At 40.0% G+C, this 26,576-nt stretch overlaps 2 protein-coding genes across 3 annotated transcripts; both read left to right on the plus strand.

The window, feature by feature from the left end:
* The first annotated feature begins 744 nt into the window (after positions 1-744).
* fyna (FYN proto-oncogene, Src family tyrosine kinase a) lies at positions 745-21,134 on the plus strand. Its single transcript, XM_044374935.1, has 12 exons — positions 745-946; positions 8,612-8,868; positions 11,878-11,974; positions 12,400-12,498; positions 12,750-12,853; positions 13,207-13,356; positions 13,513-13,677; positions 14,699-14,878; positions 15,320-15,396; positions 15,778-15,931; positions 17,105-17,236; positions 19,508-21,134. Exons 2-12 carry the CDS (start codon positions 8,622-8,624, stop codon positions 19,714-19,716), a joined length of 1,614 nt encoding a protein of 537 aa, XP_044230870.1. The 5' UTR covers positions 745-946; positions 8,612-8,621; the 3' UTR covers positions 19,717-21,134.
* A 546-nt stretch (positions 21,135-21,680) lies between these two features.
* LOC122998198 lies at positions 21,681-25,966 on the plus strand. Of its 2 annotated transcripts, none has more exons than XM_044374937.1 (10): positions 21,681-21,833; positions 22,045-22,504; positions 22,622-22,758; positions 23,619-23,742; positions 23,922-24,118; positions 24,728-24,816; positions 24,909-24,977; positions 25,251-25,355; positions 25,445-25,519; positions 25,634-25,966. In XM_044374937.1, the coding sequence occupies exons 2-10, from the start codon at positions 22,077-22,079 to the stop codon at positions 25,802-25,804; spliced, it is 1,395 nt and encodes a 464-aa protein (XP_044230872.1). In that variant the 5' UTR covers positions 21,681-21,833; positions 22,045-22,076; the 3' UTR covers positions 25,805-25,966. The 2 variants fall into 2 exon arrangements, with proteins under 2 accessions (XP_044230872.1, XP_044230873.1); XM_044374938.1 differs by having other exon boundaries at positions 21,811-21,880.
* The last annotated feature ends 610 nt before the right edge of the window (positions 25,967-26,576 follow it).

Raw genomic sequence — 26,576 nt, forward strand, 5'->3', positions numbered from 1 at the left:
CATCCGCATACCTGCAATTTGTTGTGTCCGCGTGGATCTGTCTGCACCAGTCCACGCAGTCACAATGTTGTCTCCCTGTAGACGCCGATCTACTGCGCATGTCTGCAGCGCGTCCTCCAAGCGAACCCCAGAAAGTAGTATTAACAGAACAATACCCATCTGTGGTGTCTGCAGCTGTCTGTGTACAGGTCCACTCAGAAGTATATATGAAGCTATACACCTTACCCTCCCCTTCCAAGCGTGTAGGAGAACCTACAGTGACCACGAAACTTGCGAAAGGCCCTTTCTAGAGCCAGTGTTTGGTTTGTCTGTTCTGGGCTACCATAGAAACATGGCAGTGCAACATTGCAGGCTCCCTGGAAGAGGACCCGCTCCTTATGTAGATATAAGGGCTCATTCCAAGGTAACAAAAACACAACAATTCTTATTTTCAGGTGATTACACACTAACTAAAATACTCTTATGAATACTATATTCCATTTCTGCCGAGTCCATTCCACTAGATGCCACTAAATTCTACACACTGCACCTTTAAACTAACACCCAATTACTGCAAATTGTAGTTCAACTAGTTTAGTTGAATTACCCTCAAATTATAACTAAAAGATAATACTTTTTCTTTTTCTTTTCTTTCAACTGGCCTTTTTTTTTTAACTTGCTCAATTTTACTGAACGCGTTGAGAAACCACAGCTTTATTGTGAATGGATTAGCCGGAAATCTTGGCTGGTATTGTAGTGAGCTTTACATCATCGTCGTCTTCGTCATCATCAGTACGCACGGCGGCGACAGGAGCTCCTGAGTCGGCAGGGAGTGACGGGCATCCCACCGCTATTCTCTCTCAATGCGAGAAAAACACTAACAGAGAGGAAAGAAGAACATCGGCGGATTTCCCCCCCAACGAAAGTCCCTCTGCAAACTCCGATGGATTAGTCTGAATTTTCTGTGGTAAGCACGTTTTCTTTTCTTGTGTTGAATTTCAATTGGTGCACCCGCCTTGTCCCCTATTTTGCGCTGTGGAGAGAGAGAGAGAGAGCAGAGAGAGAGAGAGAGACAGAGAGACAGAGAGCAGAGGAGATAAATAACACATTGTGAGTCGCTGCGTTCAAGCCACTACACACTCCAGATACCATGCAGATGTTGGTGCATCTATTTGATGGATAACTTTGCACTCAGGGGGGGGGGTGGGGGGGGGTAAACAGTGTGTGTGTGTGTGTGTGTGTGTGTGTGTGTGTGTGTGTGTGTGTGTGTGTGTGTGTGTGTGTGTGTGTGAGAGAGAGAGAGAGAGAGAGAGAGAGAGAGAGAGAGAGAGAGAGTGTGTGTTTATGGACTCGTAATTGTGGATGATGTCTTGCAGTGCTGTGATTCTGGAGAGGGGGCTCTTGTGTTGCAGCAGCAGAAGGGATGGATGCGCTGCAGAAGAGAGCTGACCACTGAGGCCATGCACACACACACACACAGAGACACACACACACACACATTAACGCCACAAAAGGCCTGCAGACAGCCTCCTATTGATTTGCCCCAAAATAAATGTCTCATGCTTTAAGCTAATTGCATTGCCACGCTGTTAAATATCCAATTAAAGCTGTCCTAATCGGGTTATCTGATGTATCTGGAGGTGCAGCCATCCATCTTGTAGGCAAACACTAGGGATGATATAATGTTTGTGTGTGTGTGTGTGTGTGTGTGTGTGTGTGTGTGTGTGTGTGTGTGTGTGGAGCTGGGAACTAAAGCCTCAGTTTTATCCGTGTGCAATTAGTTAACCAGAAGAAGTGTGTTGTGTATTGGTTTGTAAATATGCACTCAACACCCTGAAGCTCTTAGTATTCAGCCTTTCCTTGGTCCATGAATGATGGCACAATTGACATGCGTGATATGTATCAATGAATGAAAGGGATTGCAATATTGTTGTTCATGAACCATGTATATTTCCCCCTCAGGCTCTTTCTGTCCATATAGTTGAAGCTACTTCATCAGAAGCTGCTACTCGTGAATTGCAGGTTCCCGTGGAATATGTCAACAGTAGAGTGAAATATTCAACTCTGTAAGGGATGACTTTATTCATATGTTTTCATTTTGAAGTCTGGTTTAAGCAAAAGCTGTTGACTTACAAGATATCAAGTTAGTTTTGGCCTGTTATTGTGTCAGTTAGCAGATGTCATGTTATTTTCTCAATTAACGGATTAGTTGTTTGGTCTATATACTGTCATAAAATGGTGAAAAACATTGATCACTGTTTCTTAAAGCCTAGCCGATGTCCTCACATTGTCTTCTTTTGTCCCGACCATCAATCCGCAACCCAAAGATATTCAAGTTTACAATCATAGAAATCAGAAAATATTCACATTTGAGAAACTGGAACCAGAGAATTTGGAAAATTTTCTTAAAGAATGACTCCAAATGATTAATCGTTTATCAAAACAGTTTAATAGTTGGCAACTAATCAATAAATCGACTAATCGTTGCAGCTCTAGATGTCACACGTACAGCACATACTGTAGCCCGTGTCTTGCTTTGCACTTTCCAGCAACTTAAGTCTTATTTAGTTCAAGCAGAAATCTTCCAACCTACATCGCTGTAGACCCACTGCATCATTATTTCCAGTGGATTCTTACATTGACCATTGCCCTCCACTGGCAGAAGACTTGGAAAGAACCATTTGAACCCCCCAAACTAGTTCAGACTGACAGGCAGAAGAGCGAGAATCTGCTCCTGTTTCTGGAAAAAAAAAAAAAAAAAAAAAGAAAGAAAAAGTTCCCATTTTTCTTAGTTGCCCTTTTCCCCCATTCTGGAAAATGTTCATCTACTAGGCACAAATCTCGCTGATTGAATGGACTTACTCATTTACAATGGCCGCAGTGATTTAACAACATGACTCAACTGTGAACATTGTGAAGCTAAAACACAGTTAGGCTTAAACCCACACGTACATACTGTATGAAGCTAAGCTGTGGGTTTTATAACTAGCTCTTTTCATTCAGTATGTGAAGAATGCTTTGAAAGCCCAACACTGCATTTCATTGTGCACATAATCTTGTAGCAGAGTGAAATGTGGCCATTGTCTTGTTGTTGATACACTGAATGAACTCAGTTGTCTGACACAAGCAAATATTGTAACTATTCAGTGAATGGCACTCATAAGGAAGAGATTGTCAGTAAACACACAAGTGGGGTTTCACTGCATTTAAACGGCACAGAACTGAAAATGATCCTCTTTTGGTAATTTTAATAAAGACTCGACAACAAGTTGTATTTTGGAGTTGAATAAGGTCATTGCAAGCGTGACATCAGTCAGAGGGGTGTGGGAGGTTTGACCTTGTTATGTGCCGTGTCAATGAGCGTAGAGGGACCCCACACTTCAGATTAAACAGAGCTGTCTTGTTGAAGGCTTCGCTGAATTGCAAAACGATTGTGATATAGAGAGCTTTGTAAGTTAACTGAGGTGAAGTAGTGAGCGCATGTCTAGATATGATACAGTCTCAAATCTGCTTTTTTTTCTTGCTACAGAACTTAATTTTAGCAACACTAATACAGAAAAGTAACCCGTAAACTTGTCCTATAGAGCTGAAATTACTCTCATTACTATTTATTGACAAAAAAGTTCATCAGCAACTGTTTTCATAATCTTTTTAATATTTGTAAGGATTTTCTGCTCTTCTTTGCTCTTATATGATAGTGAACTAGATATTTTGGGGGTTTTGACTGATGGTTGGATTAAACAAGGAATCTGAAGACACTATATAAGCCTCTGGGAAATGATCATGATTGTTTTTTTGCTATTTTTCTCACATTTTAAAAGGATTCATCTTGAAAATACAGTAATCAGCAGATGAATCAATGATGAAAATAATCATTAGTTTTAATTCTAGTGTCCATTGTAGCATTATAAGATAATTATTGATCCCCAGATGGGAAATTCACATGTTAAAGAGGTAGTAAACAGACACAGATGTCTTTGAAATAATAAATACAACAAAACAGAAACATTTAAAAGCTAAATACATTGTATGAATTATAATACTTAGGCTACATACATGATTTGTGCAAATAACTGTACATGTGCAGAAGTAATGAGACTCATCCTTTCTTTCTGCTGTATGTCGCACAAAACCAAACTGCACATATGTCCGTTTCTCAGGCCTGACTGTCTGTCTCCTGTTCAATCCATCAGTTACGCTGTGTGACCCTGACATGTCCTTTTAATTTAGTATATTGATCTCACAGCTTTACTATAAATGGATGAGTATCTCATTAGGGCTCCCAGCGCTCTGTGCGTGCGTGTGTTATTACAGATGATTAACACTTGTGCCCGTAGAGCATCCAAATAACGGCCTTCATTTCAGTAAATTAATTTCCAGTTGAGCCCAGCGGTTGTGAGTGATGTAGTAGCAGTAACCTTGTGCTGTTGCTTTGTGCTGTCTTCATCTTTCTTCATTCATTACTTCCCGATGTGAGGGACTCTTGCAGCAGCGTAGACAAATACTATTAAACATATTTGGCCAGACATCAGAGTCAGATTTCAGACAGCATCTTGGGTTAATCAAGATGAGGAGTTTTCATATAACAGCCTCGCCTGTCTGTGTTTTTTTTTTTTTTTTTTGTTTAAGTCAAGCCCTCCCACTCATTCCTTTTCATCTCCGTCTTGTGCTACAACGCAATAACCCACGTAGCTATACGACCCTGTCCCCACTGGACCTGCCTCATCACGCTAGTGTGGCCCTCACGGAGGCAAGCTGTTCATTTGGGGCTGAAAATAGCGTGATGAGTGTTCTTGCAGGCTGAGGTGGTCATGCGATACCCAGGCTGTGCCACGGAAGGGATGAGCCCCGCGGCTATGATGCCATCATCTGCTTTTTTTATTGGGGGGGGGGGGGGGTTGTGCTGCAGGTCAAGCACCAAGCACAGGCCAGCATGTGCCTGTGTGTGTGTCTCTGTCATGATGAGACACTTGGAGAAGAACACAAATCATTATGTTGCACGACTTTATCTTGACATTTTCATAAGATCCATAGTGTTGGTTCATGCGTGTAATTGAGTAACCCTTGAATCTGAAAGCCGTGTACCGCTGATGAATGTTCATGAAACTCTTATTCTGTTATTGTGTGAAAATGCGATAAGTCTGCCTGTTGCTGTCAAATGTTCTTGAGCTAAACTTGATAAATCTGAATCAGTTTATCCCCTTAAAGGAAACTGTTTGATGTCCAAAGGAGCCTTATTTCTATAAGACTCATCCGGCAATTTCAGCCATAACACAAAGTGCACACAGACGTGATTCATATGCAAATGTTTACTGAGCGAACTCTCGGCCAAAAAAACAACGCCACAAAGGGAACGTATGTATATAAACAATACGAGATGGCCTAGATTCTGTGCAGCAGAATGGTTACAGTTCTATTAAAGCTACGGTAGTCCCTGGCCTTTTTACTTCAAGAGCAGGAAGATTTTCATAATCCCTACAGGCAGCACAACGACGTGAGATCTCCCCTCATTTACTCTGATCCCTCCAGGAGCGGTTGCAGTGCTATTTCAATCACTGCAGTTAAAGAGAAAATACATCAGAAAACAGAAGCTACCTATAGTATGTTGTCCAAGTTGGTTCGGTTGTTTCTTTCTGTTCTCCACCATGTGACTCCTGGACTTGTTTTATGTTGTGAATATAGGTTTTGTATCAGACTTGAAATAATCCCATTACTCTAGAAAGTGAAATCAATCTGCTGTGTATTGTGGAGCTGTTTTTTGATCGTTCAATCTGTTAAATATTCCAGAGCCCAAAGTGATGTCTTTAAATTGCTTATTTTGTCCAGCCGACATAACAAAAACAGCAAATCCTAAAACATTTTAGAAGCAGTTTTTCTGCCTTAAACATGACTTTAATAACAATTAATCAATTATCCAAATAGTTGTTGGCCACAAGTTGTGGATCGACAAATCTATCGATTGTTGCAGCTCTACTGAATTCCCAACAGCAGCTCCATAAAGTCATGTTGACAATATTATAGTCTCATTTCTGCTGTTTCGGGGAGGCTTATGCATTTCCCCTTGAATGGAAATTGTAGACTCATCTTGTGTTTTTGAAGGTAGATTTTTCTTGATTTATACCTGTGATAATGGAGGTCACTGTAAATACCAGAAGATGGGAGACGTAAATATAAATGTCAAGGAAGATTATTTGATATCTTTAGGATTACCAGAGGAGCTGCAGTCCTCCTTCTCCTCAGATTTCTGTCTTCGGTGTCGGCTTTGGTCTGGGGCTTTATACTGTAATGTTACCGCGGGGCTTGTTTCTTCTTCGGGGTATTTTATGGTGTTTTATTGGCAGTAATGAATCACAATGATCTCCTTCTCTCTGCAGCAGCTCTGTTCTTCTGTTGGTTAAGCAGTGTGGTACAAATAAAGAACTGGATAAAGTGAAAATGCTGTATACAGTAAGCGACTTCTGTACTTGGTAGGCATCTATTTAGTGCACTGTAGTGTTTTGTCACAAAATCTGCAGTGTGTCGACAGCGAAATATCTGAAAGCATACAGTAGGCAAGACAAAGGCAACTTAATAGAGACACAAAACTGATGTTTAGAGTTTAAAAGAGAGCAGGCTGTAATATGTGATACTGATAGTGTGCTTGTGTTGATTTTCCACTACTACTGGTACTTTTAAGAGTCTGATTTAATGTAATTACCTACTCCAGCATCAACTCCACAAATGAAGCCAAGCCATTATAAAGCATCATGGGCTTTTCTGCTTAACTCTAGTAGTAAATGATGAGTAATGCTAGCCAGAGCACTCCCCGAAAAGGTCATTTTTATTTTGTCTGTCTTTTAACATTCGGTGTTTTCAAATACTGATGCAAGAATTTGGTCTTCCACTACATTCTGTACTCAACTTTCCTTGTACCCTGTTGCACAAGTGATTTTTTTTTCCGATGCAGGCATTTGTGTTTTTTCTGCTAGTAAATGTAAAACAGGCCTGAAGGAATTTAGTCATACCCTGTGTAGCTTTCCTTGTAACCATTAAGCTCCAGTGTCATACAGGTCAAACCTCTGATTCCACATTATTTAGAGAGGAAAACTAGTTTCCCAGGAAAAGATTTAAAAACACAATCATTTTCAGATATTTCTCTGGTTTGCTACTCTATTTGATGAATAAGAGGGGATTAGGGCTGCAACTAACCATTATTTTCATAATCAATTCATTTGTGGATTATTTTCTTGATTGTTTTTGTCTATAAAATAACAGAAAATTGTGAAAATACCCGTTATAAGTCAAAGATTACATCTTTAAATGTCTAATTTTGTCCAAACAAACCCAAAGATTTTCAATTTATTATCATGTATGACTCAGAAAAGCATAAAATCTCAAATCACATTTGAGATGCCAAAAGCAGCAATATTTGCTTGGCAAATTTGGCATATTTGTTTAAAAAATGATGCCGATTCATTTATTGTTGATGAATAATCGACTAATGATTGCAGCTATAAAAGATGTCATTTGAGGAGGATAACACGTAATGAGTCTAAGAAAGAATCTTCCCAAATGAAACTGTATACTGATGCTGCTAATATATTATATTTTTTTTGCCTGACTCACCAGCAAAAACATTATTCATAAGTTGATTATTTCTCTGGTTACAAAAAAATTACTCTTGACACAAAAGAGCCAACCAGCTGTACTGTTATTGTGGATATAACGGAGTCTCTAGTCGGGGTCAAGAGCTTTGCGCCGGTTTCCCTCTTCCTCCGTCTGCTGCGGCATCCCATCCCCGTCCACAGCGACTGTAAACAAGTGTGTTTCCAATTAGCCATCTCCGAAGTCAGCTGGCTGCTAATGCTGATGAAAGACAACAGTGCTGTCAGCAGTCTCTTCATAGCCGTGTTGTACCGGCTGCATGAGCTTCCAGGGCTTAGAGGAGAGGAGGGGGGGGGGGGGGCACAGGGAGCAGAAATGTGCATTAGTTTAACTGGGTCTTTAAAGACGGTAAGGCACTTTTTAATTGGCAAAGCAGATTGCCTCAGTCATTACAGAAACTGGTTTAGCTTAGACCAAATGCTCCATCAGTCGCCCCTCATGAGACCCAGCGTAGAGCCAGGGAGCGGTTTGCTGTTAAGGGTCTCTCTGTGCATTTTAACTCTGAATCTATAGACGGGTGTGTGGCTCCTTGTAAAGCAAACAAAAATAAAGCACACGCCAACTTGTAAATGCAACGGTTGGGTGTAAATCTTTTTCACATGTGTGGTCGTGCAATAAGATGGAAAAGTAAACCATGCTAAGTAGTGCTGTTAAATTCTTTTATGGCAAGTTTAGCTGGATATTCTCAGTGTTAAGTGTCTCACGTCAACATCAATGTGTACAAATGTTTACAACAGCGATCAAAAGGAGCCAAACACTGCAGCTCTGTCGCATTATGCTCCTCTGTATAATTAGTGATGGAGTTTGAAGTATCGTGTTTAATTTCAGCATAATTGAAAGATTTTTCAGAAGGCTCGCTGTAACTCTCAGAGGAAGCTCTGAAATAATGGAATATTGAATCATAATTTCCCCACTGGAGTCGGCTTTTGAGCTATTATTTTACCTACGCACTAATTCCATCTCTGTGTTTTTTCTCTCTTACCCACAGAAAGTAGAGAATGGGCTGTGTCCAATGTAAGGATAAAGAAGCAGCAAAACTCACTGATGACCGGGAGACCAGCCTCTCACACAACTCGGGGTACCGCTATGGGTCTGACCCCACGCCGCAGCACTACCCCAGTTTCGGGGTCACCACCATCCCGAACTACAACAACTTCCACAGCGGCGCCACACAGGGGGTGACGGTGTTCGGAGGGGTCCACACGTCCTCGCAGTCTGGGACACTGCGGTCCCGGGGAGGAACAGGTGAGGCTGAAAACCTCTTTTTTGATAAATCTGTGGGTGCGTGTAAGAGTTGAGAATGCGAGACACCTGTTTGATAGCCAATATGCTTCAGCTGATCAAGGTTTTTGAAAAACTGTAGCTGTTTCGATTATGATATTTTGAGCCAGTATTCAACATCTTTTAAGCCTACTTTTTTATGCCACACTTATACATATATCAGTATATTTGTCTAGACGTTGCTGTAGTTTTCATTAATATCCCATTTTCTGGGATATTAAGAAAGATCCAACCGTAGCCATAATGTCTGTGAACCAAATGGTACAGTGCTGTAACGTCTGTGTAAAAAAATAGACCCACTGAGTAAATATAATTGTATCGTGAGTCTTTTATGAATGCTTTTGTGACTACAATTAGGATTTTAATATTAACATGGTGTGAAAAAGACCTAACAGTATCAACTTAATGCTAACATTAAATGTTAGTCAGCTAATTAAAGATTAAAGATTGTAGTATGTACTGCAGTTAAAAAATACAGAATACATAATACAATACAGAAGTTTATGTTTTAAGTTTTATTCCAGAGGATATATTATATTAAAATCAGTTTCATATGAGTTTATATTCCAGGACTAACATGTTAGCCTCTCTCTAACATCACCTGCACTTCACCTCACGTCAAACCAAGTTGTATTTATTCTGGTATTTTAGCACATTTCTTTCACCCAAACATTACAAGATTGAACATTTTGCTCATTTTTGCTATTTCCTGAGGGGATAAACTTTGACCAATTTCAAATCTGTACCATGGAAGTGGTGCACCGTATGCCTGGGGACCCGACTCTCTTCCCACTGTCTAACAGAACTGGTATCCCAACATGTTATCTGCGGTTAGATGTTTGGGGACACTGAACGATCTCACATGAACTCCATCGAGGCTGAAAATGTCACCTTATTTTTCTCTTATTTTTTTCTTACTGTATTCCAAAGTGAATTTATGATTCCTCTCTCGTGTGTGTGCTCCATATTGTGGCGCTGTGATACATTCATCTCACTGCAGAAGATGAATGACCACTGGCTGCAAGTTAATGGAAAACAGAGTGACCTAAATTATCACTGTGGTTACTCTGCAAGGCACATCTGACGACCAGAAAGAATAGACGTTGTGCTGAATAGTGCAAACGTGTTTTTGAGGGGCGGGGAAGTGCGGTTTATGGTCTCTCACTTAAGATTTTAAAGATACATATGATGTGTGATGCATAAATTAACAGCATCTCTTGCTTTGATGTCAACCCTTTTTTTTTTCTGACGGTAGATCCCAGCACAGATAAACACTCTGCATCTGTGGAGTCAGCATCAGCAGCTAGTATGAATAAGAAATAACTCCAGGAGGGCAGCGCTAAGCAATGTTCATATCTAAGATTGCAACAAGACCCCCCTACACACACACACACACAACCTGCAAGGGCATCACATGTTTGCCTCTGAGTTTCGGTCATTCTTAAGTGTATTTTGGAGGTCATTGCATTTGCAGGGAAGTGTGTAGAGCTTTATTAAATCACTGTAGCTCTGACTGTCCAGAGATGATTTAGATCAAATCAGAAAATGAAATCATTGTACAGTTTCAAGCTTATTAGCAGATACAGGAACTCTGGAGCTGTCGCATCAGATAAACTTGATTAGCCTCCCTAATCTAGACCTTAGCAATATTAAGTGTTCGCTCACCACTCCTAGATGATGCTCTGTGTGATAGAGAGGGAAGTTATACTTTGTTTTTTTGCATGCAAAAGAAGCAGTTTTACTTATTGTCATGTGAAATGTGCATTATTTGATATATTTATTTATTTATTTGGCCTCTTGGGGGCAGCGCAACAATCTGTAAACGCAGCATTGACATATTATATGATTTGTTCTATGCAATATTTCTCATAAATTCCTTTACATTACATTACATATTCTGTATATATACAGTATTTCGTTCTTATCTTATCCAAACGACATTTCACTGTATTTGTACAGTGACAATAAAGTTATCTTCTCACTATCTTATCAACTTATAAAGTTGTTATAGGGAATTTGCCAGTAACTGTGTGCTGACATCCAGCAGACAAGGAGCAACATTATTATTCATTTGGTAGTTGTGTTTTTGGCCAACTGACACATGAAAGTGCAATATTTACTCCACTTTTAGCTCTGTTTTGTCTCCATCAACTCCTGAGGGAAATATCTGTTTCTTTAGCTGCTAAATGCTCTGCTATGTTCACCAGCTAGTCACTAACTGTTTGCTGCCTGCTGCGTGTGAAAATGACTCGATGAGAGTCATGAGATTGAATCAAAACAGTAAAGTTGCGGCTTCTTAAAATCAAAACAGTGAGTTTAAAGATGCTAAAAAGCACCATGGAGCTGAGGGGAACAGCAGAGTCGGGCGATAATTCTCAGTGGGTTCATCACTAAACATTTTTTAATATTACACATAGTTATTTGATCCATTCTTAGTCTAAGAATATTCATTGTCACGGCTTTAAAATTCATTAAATAACAAATAAATAACAATGGAATCCACAAGGATGGGAACAAAGCAAAAAAATCATTACCTTTCCCTTAATAATTTAAAACTATTATTCACAATGTCAAAAATCTAAGATATGACATTAAAAAACAAAATTATAAACCAGAGGCTAAAGTAGTCTTTTGTTTAAGAACCTCTGTGTGCAATTGAAGATTGATTGGGAAGCTTAAGATTGGATGAATATCTGGATATACTGAATACACAGTACATATTAAGAAAACCGTAACATCATAAACTGAAAGAAGTTGAAAGTTTTTGAAATAGCGGAGCTGATGTGATGCAAAGAATAGATGAAGAAGGCAGTGATTCTTATTTCCATTACATAACAAGCAGCCCATGTGTTCGACAGATGAACAAACCCAACGATAAAACCACCATGAAAAACCCGACGTTACACTTCATCCATACAATTAACATTTAGCTACCGCCGCAAACCAGCACGTGTAACTGTCTTCTCCTTTCAGGGGTGACTCTGTTTGTGGCTCTTTACGACTACGAGGCCAGGACAGAGGATGACCTCAGCTTCAGAAAGGGGGAGAGGTTCCAGATCCTCAACAGCACGTAAGTGTGAAAACATCTGCATGACAGCATTAAAGGTGGCGGTCGTGTTTTCTCTGTCTGCTTTTCGTCTGTTGTGAATTTCTGAGCGATGAATTTGTATTTGTTTTATATGTGAAGTATGACAGACCTGTCTTGTTTTAGGGATAGCTCTAAAAGTCTCTGCTATTACACAACACGGGTGAAGCGCTTGTTTTAAAGCCATCCTTTCTTACTATATCATGTACAATTTGTATTTTCTTCTTATATTTTAAAGAGACAGCTCCAGCCATTAGAAATCAACTGCTTTACATGTTACAGTTTGTTTTTATGCGTGTGCTGACAGAAACACGACAGCCAATAAATCTGAGCATCCGCTACTTCTGTCTGTCTCCGTTTATTCCACACTGCCTCCATCCTTCATCTCTCTTTATCCTCCTCTCTTCAAGTGAGGGAGACTGGTGGGAGGCTCGCTCTCTCACTACAGGTGGAACTGGTTACATTCCCAGCAATTATGTGGCTCCAGTGGACTCAATCCAGGCTGAGGAGTGAGTAAGATTTTTTTTATATGAGCACACACATTCTCACACACACACACACACACACAGTCTCTGAGTCTCGGAGGCACGGCAACGTCATCGGCAGAGAGCACATCATAAATATTTGAGAGCCCATCTCGCTGCCTTTTGTTAAATGTGGCATAGTGGCACTTACAGTAAGAATAAAGACAGAATGTTTGAAAAATGTTTTGACTATATATTATACTTTATAGTTTGACTTTTCCTTTCCTTCCACGCAGCTGGTATTTTGGTAAATTAGGCCGAAAGGATGCAGAGAGGCAACTGCTCTCCAACGGCAACGCCAGAGGCACTTTCCTCATCCGTGAGAGTGAAACAACCAAAGGTACTCTAACATGCTGAGATGTTGAATGCTTTTAAACTTTAGGAAACAGACAGACGTGTTTGTGAATAAAAAAAATATTTAGGAACACTTTAATGTGCAATGTGGCATTATAAGTAGTGCAATAAAATCATCAGACCAACCTCAGAACTTAAAATTCAGTTTGATATTCATTAACTGTGCAGGTGCTTCATATTCATTGCCCTGAATCTGTTGCACAATGCACTACATATACACTCATTGTCACAATACATGTTCTGTAATCCCTCATGAAACAAACTAATTCAAGTCTTACCACAGACTTTGCTCTAAATTACTTCAGTCTGCCAGTTTCATTCTTTATCACTGTGTTCCAGGGGCCTACTCCCTCTCCATCCAGGACTGGGATGACATCAAGGGAGACCACGTCAAACACTATAAAATTCGCAAGCTGGACAGCGGAGGTTACTACATCACCACCAGGGCCCAGTTTGAGACGCTCCAGCAGTTAGTGCAGCACTACTCTGGTGAGACTCTGCTACATTTATGGGGGAGGTACAAAAACATCCTGACATGAGAAATCTGCGTCTTGTTTTCACTTTTCTTAAAATGACGAAAGAATTAAAGCGTGTTTCCACATTATTCTAATATGGTTTTAAATTCAAACTGTATGGTTGATTCAGCGAGGGCCGCAGGGCTGTGCTGTAGACTGATCATGCCGTGCCACAAAGGCATGCCTCGCCTGACCGACCTGTCCGTCAAAACCAAAGACGTGTGGGAGATCCCGCGGGAGTCGCTGCAGCTCATCAAGCGTCTCGGCAACGGCCAGTTCGGAGAGGTCTGGATGGGTGTGTATCTTTTTTTGGCGTCCTCTTTTGGCACCAATGAAAAATAAACAGCTGTGAGCAAAGTTGCAAAACATAAATACATGTGTGATCATTTAACTGTCCAAGACTAATCCCAACTTAACCTCAACTCTACTGTATATTACCCATAGAGAGCGATGAATAATGCTTCTTTAGATGTCAGCATCATTTAAGAAGTTCAAAACTTGTTGTATGTATTTAACAGTTGTGGAAGATATGGAATTTGTTATTTCTGTGACAAGGTATATCTTAACCATGTTCAGACACAGCCTGTCTTAGTTCACTTCAGTTCAGTGATGTGCTTAATGTGTCCCACATTGGGCGGTGAAAATATGTTCCATCTGAACATGTTGTTGGTTCAACAAACATGGATTAAGTCAAATCCTAAAATGGATTTTTTTTTAAAATGAAAACAAATTTTAAGTCTTGCTCAAATCTTAATTCATGTCTGAAAACTTAACTCAACTTAAGCTTTAGATACGTGCTGTTTACAGACGGACATCAGTGGCAAGTTGTTTCCCTTATTTCTTCAGAGCAGTTTGGACTGTGAATGAAGCTTTTGGTTACAATAGAGTAAATTGTATTCATAAAATTTGAAATTTGATAAACCAGAAAAATACTCAGTATTTCTACATTATCAATATACTTCATTTTTAATTTAAATTGTAATCACATTATGCCCTTTAATGTTTTTTTTTTCCATACTTCAGCTGCCTCCAGCCTCTATTTGTTGCCAAGTATTTGCTCTAAACTGTATTTAAACCAACAGAAGTAAATAACATTCTCAAGATAGCTGATAAATTCAAAAGTATTCAGCATGTTTTATATCACCCTCACATACTTTTATGTCATTTTATAACTTTCACACTTCATTATTTTTCAGACTCTGAGTCATATTTTTCAAATGGTGCATATCTCTCTTTGAAAATAAAATCCTGCTGAAATGCCACACAATCAGCATGCTCTGGAGAACTACCCTTGAACAACCTCTTTGTCTCTTCAGGCACATGGAATGGTACCACAAAGGTGGCGGTGAAGACTCTGAAGCCTGGCACCATGTCGCCTGAATCCTTCCTGGAGGAGGCTCAGATCATGAAGAAGCTCCGACATGACAAGCTGGTGCAGCTCTACGCTGTGGTGTCCGAAGAACCCATCTACATCGTCACAGAGTACATGAGCAAAGGTAGCACCGTTTCACTTAAATAGACACTATGAATATTACATACATGCATTTGTGCGCACACCTACACAGTGTGTACATAATTCATGCACCTGCATGGACAGTACAGTGTCCTACTTCAGAACATGGCTCTCAGTCCTGCTAAGTCCACATCACTATATTGAAGAAAGTGCAATTTGTTGCATTGATACAGACACTTATTGTAGTTTGGTTTTACGGAAAGCAAATTTTCTCAGAAACCCTGAGATCTTCAGTTACCACAGCAATAACTAACAAATAAATATCTGAGACAAGTGTAACATGTGTGGCTGGAATCCCAGAATTGATGTCACATTAGTTAAAACATGTTGCTGCAGTTTTGATCCAAATCTGAGTTGAAACCTGGCAGCAGAAAACAATCTGCAGATCCTAACTCATTTTTTTAACCTTTTTCTGTTTTTGTAGGGAGTTTGCTTGACTTCCTCAAGGATGGAGAAGGACGAAGCCTCAAACTGCCAAATCTAGTAGACATGGCAGCTCAGGTACGCTGTTAAAAAATAATCACAAGTTATGATGCTGTACACTGTGGATGTGTTACTAGTGCGCTCTAAAAGACATTTTTCTAACAGTTTAATTCACTTTTAATAATCTGCAGCTGTTTCCTATTTTGCACAATTACAGCCATCTCTATCTTAATGTTTTGCCATTTAAACTTACAGGTTTATTAGGCAACTCCTCACTTTTCCCAGAGCAAAAGTTAGTGAGCATTTGAAAAGTAATCACACAGACATCAGAGACAAGTATGCATCACCCTTTTGTGTTTCATCCTGATGAAATGGCTGTAAATCTATTCAACATCTTGCCTTTATTCCTCTTGAAAGAGTTCAGTGATATCACTTGAAAAAAATAACTCCATTTCCCAGGTGGCAGCAGGCATGGCGTATATTGAGCGGATGAACTACATCCACAGAGACCTGCGTTCTGCCAACATCCTGGTTGGAGACAGTCTGGTGTGCAAGATTGCTGACTTTGGTCTGGCCAGGCTCATTGAGGACAATGAATACACGGCAAGACAAGGTACTGGTCGCAGTTTTAGTGGGTTCACAAAGTCTGAAAATGTAGTTGTTGTTTTTTTTTTTACAGGGTGATGACCTTGGCAGCTGTCTGACTCTAATGGTGCTATAGTATTCACTCCATCCCCAACCACAGCATCTTCTAAAAAACCTCATCGTCAGAGGAAAAAGTGTGCGGGCTGGCAGATGACTTATTCCATTTTGTCAAGTCCAAGACATATTCTACACACACACACACACACACACGTTTACTTAGGTCACTGGGGACATTACATAGACTTATATTCATTTCTTGGAGACTTACCATAATTCTAACCATAACCACTACTTGCCTAACCTTAACCTTTGACCCAAAAATCAGCTTTGTCCCAATTGGGGGGCACCGCTTTTGTCCCCATTTGGACAAGCCATCCCCAAATAACTGGTCTTTTGTCTGAAATGTGTCTCTTAAAGTAGGATAAGTCAGACACACACACGCTTGCACAATAAGTACAGTAAATAAGCAGGAATTTCTCTTGGTGACACCAGTGGAAAACAGAAACACATGCGGTTACAGCTACAGCATGGCAAAAAGACAAAAGCGGATCACACAGAGAACAAGGGCACAACGCAGGATTTAGCACTGCAGATTGCACTTATCTGTGTGCATATTCCACACATGAAGATCCATCTGTCACTGTGTATCCTTGTTGGAAGGATGAGGAATAAGCAGCAATACCCCGAATCACTCAAACGCTGTTTTCCCCTGAGCCCGTGTTGGCAGACGTGAACTGCACCAGGACGACTTCCAGACTCTCAGTCACTCTGTCATCATGTTCAGTCACTCATTTGTTAGCAATTTAAATGTTTACTTGTTTGACCTGAGCCAAGTGCAAACTGAAAGGGAGGGAGATAATGGAATTGTTCCGTTTTTTTGTTTTTTTTTCCCCCTAGTGGGATGTTATCATGTCGTCATGTCCCTGCACTAATGAAATCAGAGAAAAAAAATCCATGCAGAGCAGAATGACCTACTTACTCCTTAGGTTTTGGTAAAGGTTGTTTCTTGATTTCATAAACATTTCTGCTGGAATTTCAGTTCAAACAGTAAAATAACAAAACTCTAAAGTGTCTCATCAGTCCATACCTTGCAGCCACTTGAGAAAGATGTTAAAATTAAAAATCATGTTTTTCTTTCCAGGTGCAAAGTTTCCCATTAAGTGGACTGCTCCTGAGGCTGCGCTCTACGGGAAATTCACCATAAAGTCAGACGTGTGGTCATTTGGCATCCTGCTGACAGAGCTGGTGACCAAGGGCAGAGTGCCCTATCCAGGTGAGAATGAGCTCTGTGTATTACATAATCACTCATGAAATCCAGTTGATTGCTTTCGTTTGATTAATGTGGTGCGTGCGTGTGTGTGTGTGTGTGTGTGTGAGTGTTGGAGTCGACTGAGACCTTAGCCACAGCTCTGTAAGCTAAAAAAAGAGCAGCATGTTGCATAATGTACGTTACATTGTGCATTATGCAGAGAAATGTTCCCAGCTGACTGTGTGAACGTGTTAAATATCCCTGTGTTGCTGCATGTCTGCCAAAGAAATTTTGACATTATATTTATACATTTAACTGAGTGATCCAGCCAGAGCAACCAGAGTGAGTTACAGAATAATATTAGAGTGAAATGAGCTTAATTTCCGGGTTGTTCCAGCAGCCATCTGGTTAAGATGCATACCACATCGGGCTGTGGACCTTTGTTGCATGTCATACCCCTCTCACTCCCTTGTTTCATGTCTCTCTGCACATCAACTGTCTAATAAATGTAAAAATCTTAAAAGAGCAATTTAAAAAAACATAAATTTCTTAGATTAAATCTTTATCAACCATGCATACAACCTCCGGAAATAAGGTAGGGCAGCCTGTATGTAGCCTGAGAGGTGAAACCCAGGACAAAACAGTCTGTGAAGTATTTGCTGCACCACACCTACAGCTGGTTAAGTTTGCCGCTGTGCGCACATGGTAATAACTGAAGGTGACTTAGAACAGCATAGTCAGATCCTCTTTCATCTGGATTATGCTGGCTGGACAATAAGAGGACACTTAAGAAGAGATTTTAGTGAGAAAATCTGCCTAAAACTGTAAACGTATACACACCCTTCCCCACACAGGTGTATTCAATTACCCAGGCTGACTAGACCTCTCCTCAGGTAGAGGTTGGGTGAAGCTATTTTGGAATAACATGTCACCAAGCTGTTTGTACTAAACAATATATCGGTGTAAGTTGTTCCGCCTAAGGTCTAACTAGTCAACAGAAGTGAAAACACCTGTAAGGTTGGACTATAGGTGTGTGAGGCTTTAAATAGGATTTTGAATCATTATACTCAAGTAACTTTGGAAAGACGACACTTTAAGAAAAGGTCACACACAGTAATGAAACAAAGCCCGTGGGCTACTCTTGTCACTGCAGAATACTGTACATCCAATGCTTCTTTTGCGGTATGGAGGCGCACTAAAGCCGTTACTGTTGCCACAGCTGCTGTTCATGTAGCATTCACAAGACCCACCCTCATCCAGCTGTTGGCACTGACTCTATTATCCCCTGGGGGAAAGTTTGTATCGTTACTCCCCATTCTCTGCTGTGCAGAGTGTTGTGTACAGTGAGATCTGTGAGATCAGTAATGAGCTCAGACCCAAATATATGTTTACTTTAAACATCATCTCCCTCATTGGGCACGTGAAAGCTGTCCTATGAGGACAATTGGTCACCATTGTGGAGAGCATCGTTGAATTAAAGAGAGATTAGTTGAAAAAGTCTGTTTGCTTTAAAATGTTAGCTTCATGATGCTACAGAAGCTCTTTACAGTCCATTTACTTTACCTCTTATCCCTTAGAGGGTCACAGGGGAACTGGAGTCAATCTCAGCTGACACTGGGCGAGAGGCAGGGTACACCCTGGACAGGTCGCCAAGCAATCACAAGGCTAACATATATAGAGACAGACAACCAATCACACTCACATTCACACTTACGGGCAATTAGAGTCACCAGTGAACCTAACCTGCATGTTTTTGGTCTGTGGGGGCAAGCCAAAGCACCTGGAGAGCACCAACGCAGGCATGGGGAGGACATGCAAGCTCCATACAGAAAGGCCGGCGGGTTCAAACCCGGAACCGTGTTGCTGTGAGGCGACAGTGCTAATCACTGCACCACCGTACCACAATCATTCTGCTCTCTAATTTGATTAGTTTTAAGTCAATTCTATTATTGAGCATGAAGTTTGCAACCAAAGTCAAAGTTCAAAGCACAAAAAAGGGTTTGCACACCCAAATCAGTTAGCTTTTTCCTTTTATGTAGTTTTCCTCATCAAACTTAAGCACAGGGGCAACTTGCGCACATCTCAGTCTAAATTTGATCTTAGATTATTTTGGTTGCATGCTTTTCTGTTACTCTTTCCGCAGCGGCTGCATAGTATAAAATATCCCAACACTGTTCCTATGAGAAACAAGTTCATGTGTAAAAATGTGGCTCATGAATAAGAGAATGAGACAAGTTATTTGAAAGGTGAGTATTTAACCACATTGCCTTCATTTCTCCACGCTCCTCTCTCCAGGCATGAACAACCGCGAGGTGCTGGAGCAGGTGGAGCGAGGCTACCGGATGCCGTGCCCGCAGGACTGCCCCACGTCCCTGCACGAGCTGATGGTGCAGTGCTGGAAGAAAGACCCGGAGGAGAGGCCCACCTTCGAGTACCTGCAGGCCTTTTTGGAGGACTACTTCACTGCCACTGAGCCTCAGTACCAGCCGGGGGATAACCTCTGAGCGCCGCTGCCCTCATCTCATGTCATTTCATCGCTTCCCACCAGAGGGAGCCAGACACCACCTATTCTCTCTCATCATGTGGCATCATCGACTGACTTCTTGACTTCCAAGCCTCACACACATAAAGACAGATGGTGATGCCACAACGGCAAACTGACTATCAAATCAGAGGATGTTTTGGAGGTGGGAGGGGGCGCTGAGACGTGACTGCAGAGTTGAAAAATGACTGCCATGGGTGAAAGAGATGAGTTGTGTTGTGTAACTTGTATGTAGTGTAAATATAAATTGCTTGTTATCTCTTTTTTGTTTCCTTTTATATTACTTTTGATATTTTGGAAATGTGTGGATTTTTTTTTTTAATCCAAGGTCAAAGTTATTTCAGAATTTTACGGCTCGTAGAAAACGTGTGAGGCTTGGTAACAGATATTGACATAATAATTGTAGGAATGGTAATAGTTAGACATTGTGGACTGAAATATCTCAGAAGTTTTTCTGGGAGTCCACTGACCTTTTTTTACTAAGTTAATACTGTATAACGATACTGCTCCTCTTCTCAAGGAACTTAGATGTACTATAACACCTGTTCTTGCCTTTTCATGTTTAGTGATATTCTTATAACGTAAGGGAATGCCTTCATGCTTTCTACACACTAACTAAATGCCTAATGCATCATAGACTCCATTACCCAAACGTGTATGGCATCTGCACTGATATTAAGTGCATCCATTGCATTTCAGCTTCAGCCAATGATTTATAGATCGGCCTAAAGTATCTTTTAGTTCAGCCCCCTCGCCCCCTCCCACCAACAGCAACCATTGTTCGGGTGACTGCTTATTATATTGAGGATATTTTAAAAGCATTGTTAAATGGCAGCAGGCTGTGTTAGAATTCTGCTTTGAACATTCAGATTGTCTTTTTCGCTTGAGCGGCCAAACAAACTAACTGCCACTTACATGACGGGAACGAAGAATTCAAACCTGTGTTTGTCCCTCCTTAATGTGTAACTGGAAATAACACGTTTTTTACGAGACCAAACGTGTTTATTTCATTGTCTGTGTTTTTTTTTTTGGTTTTTTTTTCTTCCTTTGCTCAACATTTCAGCCAGTCTTGTGTGTCGTTTAATATTACGTACATGATTCTGCAAGAACACCTGCAACTCTGGACGACACCTTATCATGCTCAAGTATCAGACTTCTCTCTCTGGGTGAGAGGGTGCATTCCAGGACAGTACAACATTTCTGTGTGTATTTTTGTTGCTTTCCGGGGGTGGAAAAGTGAGCAAAAAACTCTTTTTTTGTGTCACTTTGTTTACCCTAATTCAGTAGATATACGGGAAATGTTTTTGGTCTCTGTATTATTTATTGTCTCTGTCTGTTACTTGTACACAACTGGTTTTGAAATAAACAATCTTGCCATCATTGTTCTGTAAACTCATCACTTTCACCAATTATCATTGAACACTTTGTAGTCAGTAAGTGGTTTTAAAGATCCCTTGACTGCTAAGCTTTCTCTAGAGAACATAGCACCACAGGCTTCTTCTTTTTCCCCCAGGGCAAATGACAGCGGAAATCCATCACTGCTGTCTTAAGTACATGCAGCTGAAATTACTGTGTCTAAGAGTGTTTGTGTCTTTGTGGTTTTCCCTCAGGCTGAACTTGACACAAAAACAACATGGCTAAACTCAGAATATATGCAAATCATTTCACAGGTGTCCACCGGGCACGTAGAAAGTTAGATGTTTGCCTGCAGACAGCAAAGACTGACATATAAACTGTTTGATTTGTGTTTAACATTTAACTGTTTACATTTTTGTTTGAATTTAGTCTTTTGAGAGTGTAGCTTTAATGTATTGTAGTCTCTGTTTCATTGTATCTCCTGCAGCTGAAAAATCTCAGACAAAACTTTTAAAAAAGAATAGAATCCAAGCATAGAGTCCACTTTTGAATGCTATCCACCTCAGGTAGACTTTTTCTGGCCGATCTGGCTGAGCAACACAAACGGTACTTTCTTGGCTCTGATTGGACACAGCTGAAGCAGTGAAGAATTTGCATATAGCAGGCTGTAACACACACAAGCCTCTGCACCCACAGGAGTCTAAAGAATCCAGCCAAGAACAGGTTGGTCATTGTTACGCTTTCTCTTCACAGTCTGTCCTCTTGGCCTGGTATGTACAGCACAAAATGTTTCATGCTTCATGTGGTTATATAAATATATATATTAATAACTGCATGTGAAATATTTTATTGAGAATATTCCCTATAGATTGTGCAGGAAATTTTACTCCATTTAACTTTGTGTTTTTTTTCTGCTTTTCTCTGTTACTTGCAGGACTCTGGCAACACTGAAGTAATTTGGTTAAGATGGAGAAATCTGAAGAAGTACCAGAACTGAAAATGATTTGCAACACAAATAAGTCAGGAAATTGCATTCAGCCTTTAAACCCTGAAGTCACAGTAAACCAGATATTTCATGCAAGTCCTTTCTGCGATAAATTCACACCAACCTGTTGCAGTGATGCAGATTATTTCCACCAAAGTGCACATAAAGGTGGACAAAAGGTGGAAGTAAGGAGTCAGCCAGCTTGTCTTTTACAGCATGTAGAGCTGAGGCAGCAAAGAGAGCCTGCAGATCCTGGAGCGACTCCTGCCAGGATGAATCTCCATCATCGACCCCCTGATGGCTGTTGCCCACGTCCTGCTGCAGACAGACGTCAGGGTGACACAAGAGGACAGTGCTGTTGTTGGGACTGTAGACCAAATCAGTGCGGAACAACAGGACAAACATATAGGTAACTAAGACAAAACTGTCTTTGTACACAGGAGCTGGGAAATCAATCACAGAATGGTGTACAGTTCGGATTAATTCAAAGATGAGTTGAGCAAAAATATTTTGTTTTCTATTTTAGGGGGGATGATGAATACAATTCTCAGCTTCAGAGTGATGAAGAGGTAGAACTTGAGCCTCCTCTGCCGCTGAGATCTGACGATGAGTTGCAACATTGCAGCCCCTTTTTACTTCCTCACCACTACATGCACAACGACGGTAAGGACATTTCTGAAAAGGGCAAAAATGATTAACATGTACAGTCTGTTTGATTTAAAGAAGAAGATGATCCACAGGCCAGTCAGTGTTCACATCCTTTACTTAAGAAAGAGTTGCAACACAACAGTCAGTGTAAAAATACTAAACTATAAGTAAAAGTCCTGCATTCAAAATCCTACTTTAGTGAAGGTATAGAAATATCAGCAAAATGTACTTCAAGTAAATTAATAGTACTCATGATGCACCAGAATAGCCCCTTACAAGTTAATTATTATTATTTATTTATTTATTATTTAATCTTTCTCTTTCTAATCTACTATTAGATATTATCTTTTTTTATTTATTTATTTTACTTACATTTTTCTTGTATCTTGTTGTGCTTTAGTCTCCCAATCCTTATTTACCACCCTGTGTTTGTCATATGTGTCATGTATGAAAGGTACATTATAAATAAAGTTTGTTTGATCGATTGATAAATGTTTAAGCAGCATTTAAATATAAATTTTAACTACTTACTGTTGGTAGTTTAATCTGTAACAATGCATCCTGTCGTATAAATGGATTACATGTCTGTAATCTTAATCTGTATAGTCACTACTGCTTTCACTTTAAACTTGCACTTAAGTACATTACTTCCACCACTGCCATTAGCAACAGTTGTATTTTTATTATTAATTTAGCTGATCAGTAGGTTTATGTGTATTTGATCTTGAAACCTCCTTTTTACCTTCTGTCTTTTTTTTTTTAAAGACAGTTTCTGTCTTGTAATTCTGAGCTGGCACTTCAACAAGACCATCAACTTTTTTATCATGTTCAACTTTCACGTAGAAATGTCTAAACTGTTTAAACTGTGTCCACAGTCTTTCATCATACTACGGATGTCAGGTATTACCACTCTGCAGGAGAGAGTCAGTACAATCTCAATCCACACCAACCTCATCCATGTCACCAGCACAGAGGTCCCTGGGCTGACTCCCAAAACTGGTAAAAGTTCCTGAACCTCTTTGGTTTAGACTGAGGGAAGTAAATTTCTTCCAAACTCACTGTTGATATTCTCGAAAATGCAGTGAGTCAGATCTAATTTGCATGCTACTCAGGTGCTTCACATTTCTGAGCAATTCAACTGAAGAGCTATTGTTTGTTTTTCTTTCTGGCCGCTTCAGGCTCATACCTCATGATAATTTCATGAATGACAGCACGGCCCGAGGAGGTGTCTCAGTAAACGTGCCACAGTTCTCCGTCCCCCCTGTAGAGAGTGTGTCTCAGATCAGCGTGATGAGCCTGAGCTCAGCAGGAGCAGAGGCGTCTGCCTCACATCCACATGAGAAAAGACAAACCATCAGTCTGCCTAATGAGTGCCGTGAGTCATTTTCTGCCCTTAGGTCTTTTGGATCGTTGGATCAATAAAACAAAAATAAATCCTGTGAAGAAAATGATTGCTTTTGTGTGGGGCTTTTAAAAGTAATTATTATTATTTTCATAAAGTGAGCACTGGAAGCAGGGTGTGTTGTTAATGTGTGTCTGTATTAACCTGCCCGGCCTGTTTAGGTATAATTTCATTTTATGTGAATATACATGAGGAGGAAAATGAAAATTCTATTTTGTAAATGATTTCAACTAGATTATAAAAGAATACAATAAAGAATATCCCTGCTTTGGGTTTATTGAAATGTTTATCTCATTCATATTTTTGGGTAAAACCTTTGTGATAATTTTGAACCACTGTTGAAAGTGTCTGAGGTATTGATTCATCTTTGTGATCATTTTGGAGGCTGCAATGTGGTGTTAGTGTGTTAGTGTATTGGACTGCATCATTTGTGAGGTGGTTGTCATGTAATTCAGGTGGACAAAATGTTGGAAACACCTCTCAACACAGTGTAGCCCAATACACAAAGTACACTTTTAAACCTATCACAGAATTAACAAACAACTACCATAGTAGTGATTATATGATCTGTCCTCTTCTCAGGAAACGTCTTCATAACCTATTCCTCGGACACGTCTTCAGAGATGGTCCCCTTCATAGACTTCCTCACGAAGCAAGGTTTCCGACCAGCTGTAAGCTTCTATAGATCTTTAACGCAAATGTCTTTTCTTTCAGAAACCTGTAAAACATTGTGCAAGTACACTAACAGACTCTGATTTCACAGATTGACATATTTGATAACCCCATTAGATGCATGGACATCAATAAGTGGAAGGACAGTTACCTGAAAGATGTAAGTGAAAAGTTCAATAACATTTATTTATTATTGCTTCATTGTCACTTTATAAATTTTATTTTTATAAACATTTATGACTTAAAGGACACAATCTGACTAAATATGACATTGTAGTTTAAGAGTTAATGAATATTCCAACAGAAATCTAATATTTATCTTTTGGTCTGCAGTGTCTGTGAACTTTAAGGTATTAATGTTGTTTTTTTTGCTGTAATTGCAGTTGTTTTTTCAAGCTGTGAATGTGCACAAAATGTGTGTTTTTTCAAACAGCAAACAACCCTGATTATCATCGCCATCAGTCCAAAGTATAAGGCAGATATTGAAGGATCTGTAGTGGACAGCCATGGTCTACACACTAAATATGTTCACTCCATGGTGAGAAAAAATATGCTATTTGTTTAAATAAGACAAAAATACTGAGACAAATTGCTAATAGGTACTTTTTTTAATCCAAATTTTGCCAGATGCAGAATGAATTCATCCAACAAGGCAGCTTGAATTTCAGATTCATCCCGGTTCTCTTCCTCAATGCATCCCAGGTCAGAAAACGTAACACTTCTGCTTCATAACAGAAAGCATTTTTACACTATTGCCCACTTTATTTCTCATTTTCTCACGATCTACCTTAACGAACACATGCACACTCCTCACAGAAACACGTCCCACGTTGGCTTCAGAACACGCGTGTATACCGCTGGCCACAGGACACTGAGGACTTGTTACTGCGGCTGCTGAGGGAGGAGAGATTCGTTCCTCCTCCTGTGCCAATGGAGCTCACCCTCATCATCAGGCCTGTGACCCCCAGTGCTGCAGCTACACTGTAAAGACCATGTTTATGCATGTGTGTTTGTGTATATAATACGTTTGATGTTTTGTCTTTTTTCTCTCTCTCTCTTTTGGAGCTTCATACAGCTTGTGTATTGGGGTGTATGTTGTACCTAAAGTACAGTAAGTTTTAAGGTTCTTAAAATAAAGCTTATTTTATGTCTGTGTACCTATACCTACTGTGTATAAAATGACTGAAGTTTTTAAAATTGCTCTCAAATGAAAATATTACTATTAATATTACTATTAATTAACTTGTTACGGGTTTACTTTGTTGTAAACAGTTTCTAGAGTATAGTGTATACAGAACACAGCACTGATATAGTAGTTCAAGCTGTTGCAGGGTGCAAAAAGTTGCTCAGGAGGGTGCTGTTGACGGATTGCAAACATTGGATTGAATTATTGGTGAAGTCATTTATAAGTCTGGAAACATGTTTGTTTTAAAGCTGCCAAATGAAACCAAACATAACAAGTTATCTGAAATTCTAAGTAAATGAGTAAATGAAAAAACCCCTGAATAAAATCAAATAATTTGCAGTCATCTATATAATCACCAGTGCCAGTGGGAGGACAAAGCACTGAATGTTGTGAGCATGAAGTTTGGAGGGTGGTGTTTAAAGTAAAGGACGATTTCCACCTGTAGTGTTGTCCATTCCTTGTCTTGGTCAGCTGATTTGTCCCAGTTTAGGGGCAGATTGCAGATTAGTGCCCCACCAGTAGGGGTGCTCAGTTCAGCCAACTGATCTTACACACACCCCCTCAACCGCCAAA

Source organism: Thunnus albacares, chromosome 15 (assembly GCF_914725855.1).
Source record: "Thunnus albacares chromosome 15, fThuAlb1.1, whole genome shotgun sequence".
NCBI lineage: Eukaryota > Metazoa > Chordata > Actinopteri > Scombriformes > Scombridae > Thunnus > Thunnus albacares.

Coding starts and splice junctions, on each gene's coding strand:
- LOC122998198 (XM_044374937.1), top strand. CDS start 22,077: ATGGAGAAATCTGAAGAAGTACCAGAACTGAAAATGATTTGCAACACA. Junction 23,743..23,921: donor TGGGCTGACTCCCAAAACTG/GTAAAAGTTCCT, acceptor TGGCCGCTTCAG/GCTCATACCTCATGATAATT. Junction 25,356..25,444: donor CTAAATATGTTCACTCCATG/GTGAGAAAAAAT, acceptor AAATTTTGCCAG/ATGCAGAATGAATTCATCCA.
- fyna (XM_044374935.1), top strand. CDS start 8,622: ATGGGCTGTGTCCAATGTAAGGATAAAGAAGCAGCAAAACTCACTGAT. Junction 8,869..11,877: donor GCGGTCCCGGGGAGGAACAG/GTGAGGCTGAAA, acceptor TTCTCCTTTCAG/GGGTGACTCTGTTTGTGGCT. Junction 11,975..12,399: donor TTCCAGATCCTCAACAGCAC/GTAAGTGTGAAA, acceptor CCTCTCTTCAAG/TGAGGGAGACTGGTGGGAGG.